General features: G+C 41.3%; 1 protein-coding gene across 3 annotated transcripts in view; it reads left to right on the top strand.

Annotated features, from left to right (window-relative positions):
• The window catches only part of LOC141273670 (cGMP-dependent protein kinase 2-like), a 604296-nt gene that overhangs the window by 134426 nt on the left and 450285 nt on the right, over nucleotides 1-19585 (top strand). For all 3 annotated transcript variants that reach the window (XM_073685845.1, XM_073685846.1, XM_073685847.1), the window contains 4 exons: nucleotides 367-967; nucleotides 8309-8475; nucleotides 14740-14853; nucleotides 17972-18077. In XM_073685845.1, the coding sequence (XP_073541946.1) occupies nucleotides 507-967; nucleotides 8309-8475; nucleotides 14740-14853; nucleotides 17972-18077 (848 nt within the window). In that variant the 5' untranslated portion in view covers nucleotides 367-506. The remainder of the gene's footprint in view (nucleotides 1-366; nucleotides 968-8308; nucleotides 8476-14739; nucleotides 14854-17971; nucleotides 18078-19585) is intronic.

Genomic DNA, 19585 nt, shown 5'->3' with positions numbered 1-19585 from the left:
TTTGGGAACTGCCTTTTAAATTTGCTGTAGGCAAGTCACTGAAGAGGAATGAGTCACTGTAACTGCAGACATAACCTTCTTACAAGCAATGGGTTGCATTGCTGCTGTGAATCGGGATTTCTTACATTTGTACTGCCATAGGCACTGTAAAAGAGTGTCCTGAATTAGTGAAGGGGGTCCTTATTTTGTACTGAAGAATTATTCTTTTGTAAATCCATTTTTATTAAAATACGAGACGTAGAACTGGATTTTTAGACTAAAAAAATTGCAATTATTAGTTAAAATTGTCAAAGAATGCCAGTAAAATATAGTATAGTGAAATATAAGAAATGTGGTTTTAAATCTTTTTTTTTCTTCATCATTTAGGTTTTGATAATATTCTTCATCCATTCAAAATAATGACAACGTAATATGCATATGTACTTTGTTATAACCAACATTTTGGGAGTCATGAGACGAGCAGACATCTAAGTAGCAATTACTGAGCAAAGTACCATTCCTCCGGGATGTACAATCAAAACAGCATGGGAAATGGAACTATCAGAGCCCCACGGAGGGAGGATAGCTGTCTCTCCTCTAGGAGGAGAGAACATTCCTCTGGGGCCTTTACTAAACTGCAAGAGACAGTGCTGCTTCTTGAAGAAGAACTAAGGCAGAAATGGAAAGAGCTGCAAGAAAAGGATGACAAAATCAGACAGCTGGAGAAGGAACTGGAAACTAAATCCGTTCAGATAGACAAACTACAGGATGCTATTGGGTACAATATCCAACTGTCCCCAAAAGGAAGTCAGAGGAAGAAGCTTCTAAGTGTCATAAACCAAGGGCCTGCTCAATATAATGAAAAAGCTCCTGACACCCATAGACGTCAGAAAGCCAAGGAAGGAGTGTCAGCTGAACCCACCTCGCGGCATTACTACAATCCCAGTTGTCAGAATCCTGATGTCACCTGCGTCCGTAAGGATTCTAGGTAAGAACTTTATTTTGCTTCTATGTGTTCCTCCACTTTCTCAATGATCTGTTGATGATGATTGATCAATTGGTCATTTTCTGATGATAGCTTCCCTTTAAGCATAAAGAAATAACTTTCTGTATTGTGCCATCTTACTTATGTTTTAATTTGAAGGAAACCTGTTGTAACACTACCCCTTTGCAAGTAGAGGTTGTCCTAGATAAGATAGTTTAAAACTTTATCAAAGATGCCTATTACAGTGCTATCCCATGAGCTTTTCCTTGACTTTTTTATATGCAAATTAGGATAGCAAGTACACTGGTGGGCGTATCGGTCCACTTGCAGTCTATGGCTCCTCATTGCTATTCTCCACTGCGGTGCCGCCCCCACTTTTTGATTGACAGTAGAAACAGTGCATCTGTTGCATAATGTCACCTCTGATTCTTCACTATCAATAAAGAAACAAGAGTGGCACCTGAAAGAGGGGTGGGGATCAAAGAGGAGCCATAGTCTGCATGTGAACTGATATGCCCTCTAGTGGCCTAATTTTTATATCAATAAAAGCTGAATTTCAGTGGTTGACACTATAGAAGGCATTTTTCATAATGTTTTTATAAAGCCCTATCCCTCTTTCTGCGTGTGCAAGAGTAATGTTACTAAGAAGCTCCCTTTTAAAAAACACTACATCTTCAGTTAGGTCCATATATATTTGGACAGAGACAACATTTTTCTAATTTTGGTTCTAGACATTGCCACAATGAATTTTAAAAAAAACAATTCCGATGCAGTTGAAGTACAGACTTTCAGCTTTCATTTGAGGGTATCCACATTAAAATTGGATGAAGGGTTTAGGAGTTTCAGCTCCTTAACATGTGTCACCCTGTTTTTAAAGGGACCAAAAATAATTGGACAGATTAAATAATTGTAAATAAAATGTTCATTTCTAGTACTTGGTTGAAAACCCTTTGTTGGCAATGACTGCCTGAAGTTTTGAACTCATGGACATCACCAGACGCTGTGTTTCCTCCGTTTTGATGCTCTGCCAGGCCTTCACTGGGGTGATTTCAGTTGCTGTTTGTTTGTGGGCCTTTCTGTCTGAAGTTTAGTCTTTAACAAGTGAAATGCATGCTCAATTGGGTTGAGATCAGGTGACTGACTTGGCCATTCAAGAATATTCCACTTCTTTGCTTTAATAAACTCCTGGGTTGCTTTGGCTTTATGTTTATGTCATTGTCCATCTGTAGTATGAAACGACGACCAAACAGTTTGGTTGCATTTGGCTGGATCTGAGCACACAGTATGGCTCTGAATACATCAGAATTCATTCGGCTGCTTCTGTCCTGTGTCACATCATCAATAAACACTAGTGACCCAGTGCCACTGGCAGCCATGCATGCCCAAGCCATCACACTGCCTCCGCCGTCTTTTACAGATGATGTGGTATGCTTTGGATCATGAGTTGTACCACGCCTTCGCCATACTTTTCTCTTTCCATCATTCTGGTAGAGGTTGATCTTGGTTTCATCTGTCCAAAGAATGTTCTTCCAGAACTCTGCTGGCTTTTTTAGATGTTTTTTAGCAAAGTCCAGTCTAGCCTTTTTATTCTTGATGCTTATGAGTGGCTTGCATCGTGCAGTGAACCCTCTGTATTTACTTTCATGCAGTCTTCTCTTTATGGTAGATTTGGATATTGATACGCCTAGCTCCTGGAGAGTGTTGTTCACTTGGTTGGCTGTTGTGAAGGGGTTTCTCTTCACCATGGAGATTATTCTGCGATCATCCACCACTGTTGTCTTCCGTGGGCGCCCAGGTCTTTTTGCATTGATGAGTTCACCAGTGCTTTCTTTCTTTCTCAGGATGTACCAAACTGTAGATTTTGCCACTCCTAATATTGTAGCAATTTCTCGGATGGGTTTTTTCTGTTTTTGCAGCTTAAAGATGGCTTGTTTCACCTGCATGGAGAGCTCCTTTGACCGCATGTCTACTTCACAGCAAAACCTTCCAAATGCAAGCACCACACCTCAAATCAACTCCAGGCCTTTAATCTGCTTAATTGAGAATGATATAACGAAGGGATTGCCCACACCTGTCCATGAAATAGCCTTGGAGTCAATTGTCCAATTACTTTTGGTCCCTTTAAAACAGGGTGGCACATGTTAAGGAGCTGAAACTCCTAAACCCTTCATCCAATTTTAATGTGGATACCCTCAAATGGAAGCTGAAAGTCTGAACTTCAACTGCATCTGAATTGTTTTGTTTAAAATTCATTGTGGTAATGTCTAGTACCAAAATTAGAAAAATGTTGTCTCTGTCCAAATGTATATGGACCTAACTGTATATGATATGATTTAATTACTGATTTTAATGGTTCAGCCACAAGTGCTCACCTTCATTGAAGTTGAAGAGATTCTCTGGAAATCAAAGAAAAAATAAAGAAAGAAAATGTCATTAAAAATAAATTCCTGAATAGCAAATCACACTTGTTTTGTTTAGGGAGGTAATTAGTGTAGTACATGAAAATTGCTGCTATTTCGTTAAACTGGCTGAAAACTGTCCAAAAGTTTTAATAGGACAATGTTTTTAAAAACATTTTTCAAGCCGTTGTTATAAAGTATTCTAGTTTACTGAGATAATGACTTTTGTGTTTTCATTGGCTGTAAGCCTTAATCATCAACATTAACAGAAATAAACACTTGAAATAGATCACTCTGTTTTTAATGACTCTATATAATATAAGTTTCACTTTTTGTATTGAAGAACTGAAATAAATTAACTTTTTGATGATATTCTAATTTAGTGAGAAGCACCTGTAGGTTTAACTTTGAAACACTGCAGTTTCAGAGAAAAACATAGTTTAATAGCCACCAGAGACCAAGCAACATGAAAGGCTAGTCGGACAGGTGGGTCCCTAGCAGCTTCTTCCCACCTGTTGCCTGTGACTAGGCATGGTGAAGCCACCGAGGACCCACCTGTCCGACTAGTCTCCAATGCGGATCGTCGCCGGTGATATTTCATAAAGTAATGCAATGACATCACATATACCATTTACGCAAATGCTGCAACCAGTCACAGACCTTAGAGATACAAATTTTATGTAGGAATTGTGAATGCTTAAATCAGTGTTTGGATGCAACAGTGAATGATGTACGTGGCGTCATTGTTGCAGGAAAAGTGAGACTACCACAGCTGCAGTGCTGGAGTAGCTATGGATTTAATGAGTGAACAATGATTACATTTTAATTTGACAATATTTTCTGTCCATTGCCCACTTTCTTAAAATTCTAAACAATCCCTCTAAAGATCCTTCAATGGTGGCAGAAAATTTGAATATATGTGTCACAGTTATTTATATATCTTAAGGTTTATTCCTAATGGCTCTTTGAAAACCTTGCAACAGTCACCTTATCTGACACAAGGGAACCTTCTTTACAAGTTGATCTCCATTATTTAAATGAGCACTAAACCTAAAACATTATGTTTAAATGAATCAAGAAATATAGTTGTCTTCTTTTGTTAGCAGCAGTTTCTCAAAGATCCTGAAACAGTCAGTCTTCTGGAAAGGAAGCAGAGAAGAAAGAAATTCTATCATTGCCCCACTAAATTCTCATCCTTTTGTCAATGGGAAGAGGCTTTAAGGGGTATTCCCATATCCAAGATCCTATCCCAATATGTAGTAGGTGTAATAATAATAATAATAATAATAATAATAGAAATAATATCAGCAAATACCTCCAATTAGGAATGTAGTATAGTTTTTCTGGTTCGCTATGTCTCTTACCTAAGGTCCTGCAGTGAATCAGAAAACTATACTACATTCCTAATTGGAGGCATTTGCTGATATTATTATTATTACACCTACTACATATTGGGATAAGATCTTGGAGATGGGAATACCCGTTTAAGGAATCTTTTATTTTATTGCAGACTGAGCATAGCAGTGGGGTTTTTACTGGAGCCAGTGGTCACTTTTGGCACAGTCACCTCACCATTTAATGTATATCGGGACTCTAAATTCTGTCCCTACAGATGATATCAATGGAGAGGGAATCAGGCAGTTTGAATTTAAATGACGATTCCTTTGTTTCCGAGAAAGGCTGTCACCAAAGCCATTTGACAGAAGCTTTCTGCCCTCTCCCCACTGAGAAAAATAAATGAAATCTCAGCCAAGCCAAGTTTTCATGTGTATGGTTAAGTCAGCAAAAATACCTTAAGTGTTTGGGCACCTTTAGAACCACATTTAGTTTTAATTATATTTTGGGACAAAAATAGGAACAAAAAGTAAGATTTAAAGAGAATTGCTGGTAAATATTTTCATTTTTTTTTCATTTTCAGTGTTTCATATTCCTTCAAGGGAATATGTCAAGAGGATTTATCATGCCAAACTATTTATATGCTCATGAGGCTCTTTCAAAGACAAGTCCATCAATATCTTTATATGGCCAATACCTTCCTCCATTACTGGGAAATCAGCATTCAAATTGATATATAAATGAGGCTAAAGAGCTATTTGTAATCTGAAGCCTTTGTCACACCAGCTCTATTCACCGCCCAGCGCCACCTCCTCCTGCTTGACTGATGACTCCCTTGCCTGAAGTAATACAGTATAGCAGCTGTCAGTTAAATAAGAGGAGGAGGCGCTGGATGGGGAATAGAGCTGGAGTGAAAGAAGCTTCAGATCTACAAATAGCTCTTCAGTCTCATTTGCATATCAATTCAAAGACTGATTTCTCAGTAATGGAGGAACAGACTGGCCATATAAATTGCCGCACTTGACTTTGAAAGAGTTACATGCAGGTATAAATAGTTTGAGGATAAAATCCTGCTGACTGATTCTATTTTAACTTTACCTCTTACTTGAAACCCATTTAATGTTTTTTTTTAGGAGCAATTCATAAGCTCTCTGCCATGGAAGAGCATCTGTCAGTAGTTTGCAGGTGCTGGTTAACCTGCACTGTATGAACTATTTTGGCAACAGACGAGTGCATTAATAAGTGTACTGCCCCATGTACAGTACAGACCAAAAGTTTGGACACACCTTCTCAAAACTATGAATTAACACATGTGGAATTATATACTTAACAAAAAAGTGTGAAACAACTGAAAATATGTCTTATATTCTAGGTTCTTCAAAGTAGCCACCTTTTGCTTTGATGACTGCTTTGCACACTCTTGGCATTCTCTTGATGAGCTTCGAGAGGTAGTCACCGGAAATGGTCTTCCAACAATCTTGAAGGAGTTCCCAGAGATGCTTAGCACTTGTTGGCCCTTTTGCCTTCACTCTGCGGTCCAGTTCACCCCAAACCATCTCGATTGGGTTCAGGTCTGGTGACTGTGGAGGCCAGGTCATCTGGCGTAGCACCCCATCACTCTCCTTCTTGGATAAATAGCCCTTACACAGCCTGGAGGTCTGTTTGGGGTCATTGTCCTGTTGAAAAATAAATGATTGTCCAACTAAACGCCAACTGGATGGAATAGCATGCCGCTGCAAGATGCTGTGGTAGCCTTGCTGGTTCAGTATACCTTCAATTTTGAATAAATCCCCAACAGCGTCACCAGCAAAGCACCCCCACACCATCACACCTCCTCCTCCATGCTTCACGGTGGGAACCAGACATGTAGAGTCCATCCGTTCACCTTTTCTGCGTCGCACAAAGACACGGTGGTTGGAACCAAAGATCTCAAATTTGGACTCATCAGACCAAAGCACAGATTTCCACTTGTCTAATGTCCATTCCTTGTGTTCTTTAGCCCAAACAAGTCTCTTCTGCTTGTTGCCTGTTCCTAGCAGTGGTTTCCTAGCAGCTATTTTACCATGAAGGCCTGCTGCGCAAAGTCTCCTCTTAACAGTTGTTGTAGAGATGTGTCTGCTGCTAGAATTCTGTGCGGCATTGACCTGGTCTCTAATCTGAGCTGCTGTTAACCTGCGATTTCTGAGGCTGGTGACTCGGATAAACTTATCCTCAGAAGCAGAGGTGACTCTTGGTCTTCCTTTCCTGGGGTGGTCCTCATGTGAGCCAGTTTCTTTGTAGCGCTTGATGGTTTTTGCAACTGCACTTGGGGACACTTTCAAAGTTTGCCCAATTTTTCGCACTGACTGACCTTCATTTCTTAAAATAATGATTGCCACTTGTTTTTCTTTACTTAGCTGCTTTTTTCTTGCCATAATACAAATTCTAACAGTCTATTCAGTAGGACTATCAGCTGTGTATCCACCAGACTTCTGCACAACACAACTGATGGTCCCAACCCCATGTATAAGGCAAGAAATCCCACTCATTAAACCTGACAGGGCACACCTGTGAAGTGAAAACCATTTCCAGTGACTACCTCTTGAAGCTCATCAAGAGAATGCCAAGAGTGTGCAAAGCAGTCATCAAAGCAAAAGGTGGCTACTTTGAAGAACCTAGAATATAAGACATATTTTCAGTTGTTTCACACTTTTTTGTTAAGTATATAATTCTACATGTGTTAATTCATAAATTTGATGCCTTCAGTGTGATTGTACAATTTTCAAAGTCATGAAAATACAGAAAAATCTTTAAATGAGAAGGTGTGTCCAAACTTTTGGTCTGTACTGTATGTCGATGTTATTTTTTGCATTGGCTAGAATGCCATCAATTACCTTGCTGTTTCACTGCATTAGCTACACTGCTGTCACTTCAAAGGCCCCTGAAAAATCCCATGTCACCCAGCACTTGTCAATACACGGAGCTTTTTAATCAGGGACACGGCTGTTAACTGAATACATTTTACAGGAACTGTTATGGATTTTGCTAAACAAAATGTTCAGTAAAAACGATTCTGTGCCTGACAAAATATTAAGACACCAATTTCCCAGCAGCTCCCGTCCGACAATGTGAAACTGCCGCCCTCCCAATTGAAAAATAATTAGCTCTATGTTAAAAGGTTAGAGCACCGCTGAGCTGTTCTGATGACATTAATGTTCGTCTTCTAAAATGCCAGGCGGCCAAACTCCCATAAGGAATCAATTTGGAATTATTTCAATGGCTAACAAAACTTTTTATCATATCATTTGGAAAGATGGAAGAGAGTCTTTCTCTTAAAATGATTACTGGGTACAGTCTCCCATGTGGAGAGAGACATTGAAATAGAGTCTTCTCTTTTCATCCTGAGGCACAATATTGAGAAAATGATATTTGCAATGACATTTATCCTCTGCTGCATGATAGGAAGGGCACAAATATTTACTGTTGAGAAGGTTGTTTCAGACCCTCCATAGAGCTGATTACTCATATTTAAAGCAGATGTCATTTTTTTATTGTGGTGCTGTTGGAGTATAAAACTATGATGTTAGTTTGCACATGTAAGTAGATATGAGCCATGTATTTTTATCCCTAGTGCTAAGAAGCTAATCACTGGAGCCATCATGAGTAATGACTTCTTGAGGCAGCTGGAGGCTTCTCATGTTCGGAGGATGGTGGACTGTATGTATGAGAGGGTGTACAGCCAATCACAGCTAGTTATTCAGGAAGGGGCGGCAGGAAACCATCTCTATGTTCTAGCAGGTAAGGAATAGGTAATTTTTTGGTTAATAGTAGTGCACCAAACTAGTGTTTTGTATTGGGGAAGAATTGAAAGCCTTCTGAGCCTGCACAACTTAATCTCATCTTTAGGGCAGGTACAGATGACCCTATGTTCTCTATCCAAGAAAAACAGTCAGATTATGCTAATCAGGCTGTGATCAGACTCTGATTAGAGGATGTGGAGAGTTAAAAGAAAATGTTTCTTCATCTTCTCCATTCTGTCTGTCCATGAAAAATGGACCACTCTCGGATGAAGGTTCAAAGTTTTTCATGGACCCATAGACATGAATTGGAGACTGCCATCCAATTATTGAAGGCAAATTGTGCCTGTTGCGATTTTGTGATTTTTTATTTTCCCACGGACCAATCAGCCCGAGGAAAAAAATCGGACACTGCCTCTTTGAATGACATTGGTCTGGGTGCGATTCAATGTTTTGACTCGGACCAAAACTACAATCGTCTGCACGAACCCTTATAGATAGGTATTGCAGGTCTGCAGAAATTCTTGAGAAAGTAACATTTTTCTTTTGTTTACAGCTTGTTGCCTAGGAGACCGATCACTGCTGCATTATAGCCTGTAAGCACTGCTCTGAAGCTGGCCGGGATTAGGAGGTAACAGAACGCTCCAGTGATCCTGACCAGATTCAAAACAATGCTTACAAGCGCAAAAGAAAAGATTCTGAAAGCACTCAGTAGTGTCTGAAGTGGTGGTCGGTCACCTAGGCAATAAGCTGTAAACAAAAGAAAAGTGTTAATATCACAAGAATGTCTGAAAAGTTTAATAAGCAATAAATTGCGAAATTGGTTCTCTTTACAAGCACTATCTGTGAATTCAATTTTATGAAGAAGGTAAAAGCCCTTTAACCACTTCAGGACCCAGCCTATTTTGACCCTAAAGACCTTGGCATTTTTGTCAATTCTGACCAGTGTACCTTTACGAAGTAAAAACTCTGGAACACTTCAACGGATCCTAGCGATTCTGAGATTGTTTTTTCGTGACATATTGGGCTTCATGTTGGTATTAAATTTAGGTTGATAATATTTGCGTTTATTTGTGAAAAAATCAAAAATTTGGCAAAAATGTTGAAAATTTCGCAATTTTCAAATTTTGAATTTTTATTCTGCTAAACCAGAGAGTGATGTGACACAAAATAGTTAATAAATAACATTTCCCACATGTCTACTTTACATCAGAACAATTTTGGGAAAAAAAAAATTTTGGTAGGTAGTTTGAAGGGTTCATAGTTCATCAGCAATATATCTTTTTTCCAGCAAAATTTACAAAACCATTTTTTTTAGTGAACACATCATATTTGAAGTCCCTATGAGGGGTGTACATGACAGAAAACACCAAAAAGTGACACCATTCCAAAAACTGCACCCATCAAGCTACTCAAATCTACATTCAAGAAGATTATTAACCCTTCAGGTGCATCACAGGAACTAAAGCAACATGGAAGAAAAAAAATGAACATTTTAATTTTTCTAACAAAAATTTACTTTTAGCCTAAATATTTTAATTTTCACATGGGTAACAGGAAAATTGCATCCTAAAATTTGTTGGGCAATTTCTCCTGAGTACACCGATACCTCATATGTGGTCATAAACCACTGTTTGGGCGCACGGCAGGGCTCAGAAGGGAAGGAGCGTCATTTCACTTTTTGAATGGAAAATTAGCTCCAAAAGTCAAATTGCGCGCTTTCCCTTCTGAGCCCTGCCATGCGCCCTAACAGGGGTTTATGACCACATATGAGGTATCGGTGTACTCAGGAGAAATTGCCCAACAAATTTTATGATGCATTTTATCCCTTTACCCATGTGAAAATTAAAAAATTTAGGCTAAAAGAAAATTTTTGTGAAAAAAAAAGTACTTTTTCATTTTCAGAGATCAATTTGTGAAGCACCTGGGGGTTTAAAGTGCTGACTGGGCATCTAGATAAGTTCCCTGGGGGGGTCTAGTTTCCAATATGGGGTCACTTGTGGGGGAGCTCCAATGTTTAGGCACACAGCGGCTCTACAAACGCAACATGGTGTCCGCTAACAATTTGAGCCGATTTTCCATTCAATTTGTTAGCGGACACCATGTCGCGTTTGGAGAGCCCCTGTGTGCCTAAACATTGGAGCTCCCCCACAAGTGACCCCATTTTGGAAACTAGACCCCCCAAGGAACCTATCTAGATGCATAGTGAGCACTTGGAACCCCCAGGTGCTTCACAAATTGATTCATAAAAATGAAAAAGCATTTTTTTTCCACAAAAATTTTCTTTTTCATTTTTACGTATTAATTTGTGAAGCACCTGGAGGTTCAAAATGCTCACCACCCATCTAGATAAGTTCCCTGGGGGGTCTAGTTTCCAAAATGGGGTCACTTGTGGGGGAGCTCCAATGTTTAGGCACACAGGGGCTCTCCAAACAGGACATGGTGTCCGCTAACAAATTGGAACCATGTCGCGTTTGGAGAGCCCCTGTGTGCCTAAACATTGGCACTCCCCCACAAGTGACCCCATTTTGTAAACTAGACCCCCCAGGAAACTTATCTAGATGCATAGTGAGCACCCCCAGGTGCTTCACAAATTGTGTAGTGTATGTCAGGTTGGTGTGCTTTGTGGTATAGTGTAGTGTATACACCACACACACACACACACACACACACTACAACATACACACCAACCTAACATAGCCTCCTCAGCTGAGTATGTCCTAGACTGGGATGAGCGGGACGGGCGGGACATTTTGTGTGCTGTGTGCGTGTGTAAAAAAAAAAAATAAACATTGAAACTTTATTATAGTGTGAGTGTACGTGTGTGTGTGTGAGTGCTTGGTGTAACCTTCTGCAGTCACGTGTGGGAGCGGTCAGGCGTAGGGGACGGTCAGGCATAGGGGACGGTCAGGCGTAGGGGACACAGGAGGGGGTGCGCTCAGGCACACGGGGCGCATGAGGGGGTGGTCAGGCGTAGTAGGGGGCTGAAGAGATGGAGGAGCCAGCAGCAGCAGTAAGGGGGTTGATCACTGGGGCAGAAAGAGGGGCAGGAGCCGGCAGTAGGAGCAGCAAGGGGGTGAACCCTGGGGCAGAAAGGGGGGCAGGAGCCGGCAGCAGCAAGGGGGGTAGTAGGCCGGCAGCATCAGGGGGTTGATCACTGGGGCAGAAAGGGGAGCAGGAGCCAGCAGCAGCAGGGGGGTGATCACCGGGTTTGCGGGGGGGGATGATCACTAGGATGGGGGGGTGATCACTGGGAGGGGGGGTGGGTGATCACTGGGATGGGGGGTGATCACTGGGATGGGGGGGTGGTGATCACTGGGATGGGGGGTGATCACTGGGACGGAAGGGGTGATCACTGGGACGGGTGGGGGGGTGATCACTGGGACAGGGGGGTGATCACTGGGAGGGATGGTGGGTGATCACAGGCGCAGGGAATTCACAGTGAGCCTGCTGCTGCCTGTGATCACCGTACACCGGCTGGCAGAAGGAGAGCACCAGCCGGTGGATGAAGACGAGGGAGAGGGAGCGGAGGGAGCGGAGGTCGGGGTGCAGGTATAAAATTGGACTGGGGTGGAGGGGGGGTTGGAGGGGGTTGGAGAGGGGGTCGGGAGGGGGGGAGTGGGGGCTGGAATCGGACAAGGGGGGGGTAATATTACCGGCGGTGGATCGGCGGCAGCGACGTCGGCATCGGATCAGTGGCGGCGGCAGATCGGTGGCGGCGGCAGCAGCAGATCGGTGGTTGACCAAGCTCCAATCAGATCTGGGGGGGGGTTGTGACAGAGCTGACACTCCCCCCAGCCAATGGCTGATGCTATATGCATCAGGCCATGCCCAGATCATAAATATTTCACCAATTTCCATTGGTGAAATATTTAATTCATTCCGATTGGCAGTTTCACTAAAGTGAAAGTGAAACTGCCAATCGGAGGGGTCCTAGGCATGGGGGGGTTAATCCACCCCCCGTGGGGTCAACTACAGGTTGTCCAGTTGCAGTAGCAACTGTGACACCTGAGGGACCCCGCTCGCAGGCGCTGCAGGGGCGCGATCCCTCCATGTCACAGACGCTGTGACATGGGTCGGGAACGCATCGGTTTCCATGTCACAGACGCTGTGACACGGGTCGGGAAGGGGTTTAAAGAGTCTGGTCACTTAGTTTTGTTCAAAACCTCTCAGAATGGTGTAAAATAGTAAATAAAACTCACCTTATTAATCCCCTGCTGCTCCTGTGCCAAAACTTCCCAGAATGCTCACCAGTCTCTCCATGCTTCATCTGAACAGACATATAACAACAGCAGCCAATCACTGGCCACATTGATAATTAGCAAGTCACCATTGCCTCTTGTGATTGGCCCACACAGAGACCAGCAGGAACACGTGACCACTGTGCAAGTGACTACAGTGGTCACATTTAAGTAAAAAAAAAATTGCCCCAAAAGTTGGACAACCCCTTTAATTTGTTGGCTGAATCTAGGATTTTCCAGGGTAAGGACAAATTCACATCATTTTTTTGTGTACATAAAAATGTCGAATTTCAACACTGTTCTGGATCCACTGTTTTCGCATTTTTGGTCTTTGTCCAGTTTTCCCATACATGTGTCATACATTTCTCTTATATGGACAAAAAAGCTGATGACGGTTTCCCAAGCTCCTTGTAGTAAACATTCAGTGAAATACAGACAGCACTACAATGCAATTAGGATACAATTTATGCACTGTCCACTCTTGTTCACTGACCCAATCACTTGAATGAGCAAATTTGGGCTGAAAATTGGAATAAAGTGTGACATATCTTCTTGGGATTATTTTATGTCTACCATTGGTTAGAAAAACAACAACTTGATATGTGAATAACCCCAAAGAATATTATGTATCGGTAAAAAACAATGTCAGCACACTGAAGTGTGAATATGATTTGTGGACTTTACTTGTTGTTCTTATAAGGATAATTCTGGGACACTAAGGCCTCATTCACATGTCCGTGTTGCAAACATAGTTAGTGTTGTATCCTTTTTTTTCACGAATACAACACGAACCCATTATAATCTGTGGTGCTATTCACATATCCGTGTTTTTTCTAGCAGCATGAATGAAAAGTGCCAATACAAGTCTACGGGTCCATATAAGACACGTACAGCACACACATGGCATAACAGTGCAGTCCGTGTGCTGTATGTATTTAACTTTGCATAGTATAGAAGAAGCTTAGTCATTTATTTATTTGTTCATTTATTTATTCATCAGTCCGTGAAAAACACTGATGACACACTGATGGTAAAAACGGACACACAAACTAAACACTGATGACACACTGATGGTAAAAACGGACACACGGACCAAACACTGATGACACACTGATGGTAAAAACGGACACACAGACTAAACACTGATGATACACTAATAGTAAAAACGGACACACGGACCAAACACTGATGGCACTGATGGTAAAAACGGAAACACAGACTGTAAACTGATGACACACTGGTAGTAAAAATGGACACACTGACCAAACACTGATGACACACTGATGGTAAAAATGGACACATGGACCAAACACTGATGAAACATTGATGGAAAAAACGGACACACGGACCAAACACTGATGACACACTGATGGAAAAAACAGACACACAGACCAAAAACTGATGACACATGGATCCAAAACATGGATGACACACGAATAGTGGAAACGGACACATGGACCAAACACTGATGAAACTGATGTTAAAAATAAACACACGGACCATACACTGATGACACACTGAAGGTAAAAACGGACACACTGATGCAAAACACTGATGAAACTGGTATAATTTTTTCAAATACATGATTAAACCCGGACATGTAAATGAGGCCTAACTTGAAGGACAAAATGTCTGATTTTTGCCATTTCTTATATTGCGTAATGTATCTTATGGTTGCTCTTTATGATTGATTCAATATTGAAGCAATGCATCTATACTGTTGTGAATTATTGGACAGAGGCAGATGAAGCTTTTTTTAATAAAATGTATTTACTCAGTGTTCCCATTGCTACATTTTTTGGTAAGAATGCCGCCTTATTATTCATTTGGGGTTTAGTTACCATTGTTTTGTATATAACGTTTTCTTCCAGACATTATGCATCATCTTAATGCTATGCCTGATCTCTAGTGCTTAATGTTTCCTCCTTGTGCACTCCCGTATATATATGTAGGTAGGCTCTAGCTAAAACTACACAGTGGTGGGAAAATATTTGCCGGTTAATGTGATTATTTCATTCCTGCAGAGGGCCTGCTTGATGTTATTCAGAACAGTCGGCTGCTAGGGCAGATGCATCCTGGGACTGCTTTTGGGGAATTAGCGATTCTCTATAACTGCAAGAGAACAGCCACTGTGAAAGGTATGAGTCATTACCACGGCTAGCCATAATCATACTCCACATAAAAAAACCAATAAACAATATATCAGGAATATCTATGTCATTGCATCCTTTTATTTTTTCATTAAGTTGTAATCCCCATACCATTGTTCATCGTGTCTTATTTGATTTTAATTAACCTTCTCTGAGCAACAAAATGTGGATTTTATTCAATGTGTTTCACCGGTAAAGAGAAGTGTAAAAATGCTCCACAGAATCTTTTATATTATTTTTACAACTTCCATAGGGTAGAGGTACATTAACACCTATCGGAATGACAGTGAAACTCAAATTTGTTCTCCTATAGATATATATGACAGTATGGGCATTTAAGGTTAGAGTTGATGTGAATCGTTTCTCACAACCCGATTCATCAGACATGTCAGTCATCTGTGGTCGCTGAATAGGAGTCCTGAGGACCGCCTCTTTACCTGCCGATATCTGTGGCTCTTCTTCTGATTAGCCAGTCTGGTGCAACGTCACATGAGTATTCTGCCAGGCCAGCTAATCAAAAGAAGAGCCACTTATGTCGGCAGGTAAGAAGCCGTTTTCAGGGCTCCGGTTCAGGGACCACAGATGACTGACATGTCTGATGAAAGAATCGGTACTGAGTATCGATTTGCATCAATTCTGTTTAAGGTCACTATTTTTGGACTAGGCTGACCTTAATCCCAGACAAACATATATTAAAAACCATTCATAAATTATATTGAATGACACAATATAATAATGGAGAAAATATAGAACAAGGCCAGTGCTCCTATTAGTATATTAATGTCATGGTGCATGTATTCTGTGACCAATATACAAACTGGCTGCAAGTCATCATTTAAGGTTTTTTAAATCACTTTTCTTTTTTTTGTCTTGTGGTAGTAGATGCCCTTTTTGGTGCCAAATCATCCACCAGCAAAAACGTAACCTCACATGGATTGTCCCTAATAGAGATGAGCGAACATTTTCGGAAAATATTTGTTTTTTTCAAATTCGGCACGAATGTTGCTCATTCAGATTCATGTTCGGATTCCCGAGCCTTTTGAGCAAAAATCAGCCCGAACACGAAAATCCCTGGTTTCCCAAGCCGTCATCTGTGTAACAGCATGAGAAACAGGGGCTGTGATCGGTGGTACATCGTTACGGCGGGTCACAGCTCTGCAAGATCACGCTGTGAGATGTCAGTGTGATTCTGCAGCTGTGACAGTGACTCGCTGTAAAAAGCTTACCGCGGGTCATAGGCATTGGCTGAGGAGACTACTACCTCCATCAGCCAGCGCCTGATGTCACTAATGACCGCGAGCACAAGCGTCGATAATGGGAGGAGCACTCTCTCATCAGCCGGCGCTTGCGCAGTGAAAGTAACGAAAAAAAAGAAGTTAAAATTAATAAATATTTATTTAAAAAAAATAACAAACATATTATACTGACCCACACCTAATCGGCGTTGTTCTCATCCTTTGTAAAAAAAAAATTAAAAACACCATATACTCACCTTAACGCTTAGTCCCCGATGCCCATGTCTCCTATAATAAATAAAAAATAATAAACCACCATAATCCTCACCTATCCACCGTAGTCCAGGTAATCCCGAGTGTCCCTCGGCGATGTCACTGATAGCACAGCCACATCCGGAGATGTGACTGTGCTATTCAGCAGCCAGCGATACACTGACAGGAGCGCTATCGCTCTTGCAGTGTATCACAATGAGCTACCATGAGAGAGGTCACACAAGTTTATCAGCTGATGATCTCGTGTGACCTCACTTACTGCACTGCTGTGAGAAAATTCTCATGCAGCAGTGGTGCCATTAGTGAGGTCACCGGAGCTCTCACCTGATTGAACTCCAGTGACCTCACTCACTGCAGCTCAGCGCTGTACATTGACACAGGAGTGATTACACTCCTGTGTCAGTATATAGCCAGCTGTCTTGTAGAGCAGTCACATCAGTGACTGCTGATGTGACTGTCCTTCAAATGATCGCCGTGGGACACTTGGAATTATGTCATCACAATGGACTGGTGAGGAATATGGTTGCTTTTTGTTTTTGTTTTTTTACAGGCGACAATGGCTTCAGCGGATTAGGCATTAGGTGAGTATACAATGTTTTTTTTATTGTAGAATAAATTATTAAAACCGTGTGGACTTTTATTTCAAATAAAGGATTTTTTTCAGGCCACGTGTTTATTTCCAAACTTTACTATGGGGTTAGTAATGGGGGCGTCTTATAGATGTCACTCCATTACTAACCTGGGTTTCATGTCAGCTGCCAATACAAGGCTGACATGAACCCCAACCCTATTACTCCACTTGTCACCACACCAGGGCAAATGGGAAGAGTGGAGGCTAAGAGCCAGATTTGGGGCATCTTATGGATGCACCATTTCTGGGGCCACTGAGGGCTGATATTATTAGCCTCAGAGGGGGCCAAGATCCATGGCCCCTTCCCTGGCTATTAATATCAGCTCACAGCTGTCTGTTTAGCCTTTGCTGGTTAGATTTTATAGGGGGACCCTATGTCAATTTTTTTCTGGGGCCCCCTGTAATCTAGTCAGTAAAGGCTAAACAAACAGCTGTGAGCTGTTATTAATAGCCAGGTAACATCTTTGGCTAATGGCCCCCTCCCTGGCTAGTTATTACTGCGGGTCACTGTCACAGTTGTGGGATCATGCTGACATCTGACAGCGTGATTCCCCCCAACGCTGTGACCCGCTGCTACCACAGATCACAGCTCCTGTTTTCCGTACTGTCATGCAGATGACAGCACAGGAAACCACTGATGTTCGGGGCCCTGTTCTGGTTCGTGTTTAGGCTCGGGTGCCCGAACACAAATCTTTTTTTGATGTTCGGGTTTAGTCAACGAACTTAAACATCAAAACGTTCGCTCATCTCTATTCCCTAACTCTAGTAACTCACCTTTCTGTGCCTAACCTGGCCTCAGATGAGAAAGGAAAGAGATAAGATCCAGGTTTAGCTCTAATTAAAACTTGTCTAGGAAAGATGGGTGCACTGCCCAGGGGAAAGCAACTCTTAAAGAAATATGTTGTTAAATATTGCATTGGCGACTAAAAATAATATTTTAACCAATATGTTGCATATTTTTTTGCAGCTGTAACAGATGCCAAGATTTGGGTCTTGGATAGGCAGGTTTTCCAAAACATTATGATGAGTTCAGCACAGGCTCAGCATCAGGAATATTTCAGCTTTCTCCGCAGGTAATTTAATAAAATGGTTTTATACAAACCTAGCTTTTTTGTGTTCTAAAATAAGACAATGAGCTGTGACCCCTACAGAAAAGGCAAATATATACAGAGAAAACATGAGACCACCAATATCTGTGAAAGACTCCAATCATGATCTATGTGTTTCTTTGGTAAAAGACAACAAACAAGGCAAGTTTAGTTAAATCTGGCAGACATACTTATTTCCTTCAGTCCCTTTCATAGTTCATAGTTTAAGGTTGAAAAAAGACACAAGTCCATCACCTTCAACCTATAACCTGACATGTTGATCCAGAGAAAGGCAAAAACCCCATGAGGCAGACACTAAAGGTACCATATTAGTGGAAAAATATCTTCCTGACTCCACTTACAGCAATTAGACTAGTTCCCTGGATCAAAGTCCCATCAGAGTATCTACTGTAGTTCCCATAACCTGTAATATTATAGTTTTTAAGAAAGGCTTCCAGACCCTCCTTGTACTTTTGTAGTGAATCATCCATTAAAACATAGTTGGCAGAGAGTTCCATAGTCTCATGGCTCTTACAATAGCTGTAATTATGATGAAACCTTCTTTCCTATAGATATAGAGGAAGCCCCCTTGTCATCATTGCAGGCCTAGATGTGAAAAAGATCATTAGAAAGATCTATGTACTGTCCCTTCATATATTTTTACATTGCAATAAGATCGCCCCTAAGCCTTAATTTTTCCAAGCTGAATAATAACGATCACTTGTTTTGGCATTGCAGACCTTAATAACCTTGGTCGACAAAATTGCCAACATTATTCTTAGTGTCGCTGCACTTGTGATCAGTATAGAGGCAAAACTATGTTCTTGTCATGAACATCTACGCCTCCTTTAATGAATCCTATGATTTGATTTGACTTGGCAGCAGCTGCCTGACACTGGTCTCTAAAGTTGAGTTTCTTGTTCATCCATACACCCAAGACTTTTTCAGTGACAGTTTTACCGTGTTTTACCATTTAGTACATCATTATACAAGTTGTTTCCTCTGCCCAAGTGCATGACCTTACATTTATCTACATATAACTTCAATTGCCTTTTGTCAGCCCAATTCTTCATCTTACATAAATCCCCCTGCATTATGAAATTATCCTCCTCTATGTTGATTACCTTGCAAAGTTTAGTATTGTATGCAAATAATACAATTTTATTCTGTATGCCCTTTACAAGGTCATTAATTAAATATTTTAAAAAGTACATGTCCCAATACTGATTTCTATGGTACCCCAGTGTTGCCTGTGGCCCAATCACAGTGTATCCCATTAATAACCACCCTCTGTTTCCTATCATTTTGCCAGGTGGTTAACCTGACTACTTGGGATGAGCGGACCCATGGAAGTTTTGGTTCTGGTACCTGACCCGAACTTTATTCCAAAGTTCGGTTCGGGTACCATAGCTGTATCCGAACTTGAACCAGAACCCAAACCTCATTGAAAACAATGAGGACCAAAACTTTTGATCTAGAAAATATTCTCTCTT

This window comes from Phyllobates terribilis, unplaced genomic scaffold (assembly GCF_046119375.1).
Source record: "Phyllobates terribilis strain yellow unplaced genomic scaffold, ASM4611937v1 Scaffold_5__5_contigs__length_657084704, whole genome shotgun sequence".
NCBI classification, from domain to species: domain Eukaryota; kingdom Metazoa; phylum Chordata; class Amphibia; order Anura; family Dendrobatidae; genus Phyllobates; species Phyllobates terribilis.
The sequence above is the reverse complement of the archived record's forward strand: the minus strand, read 5'-3'. Positions and strand labels throughout refer to the sequence as shown.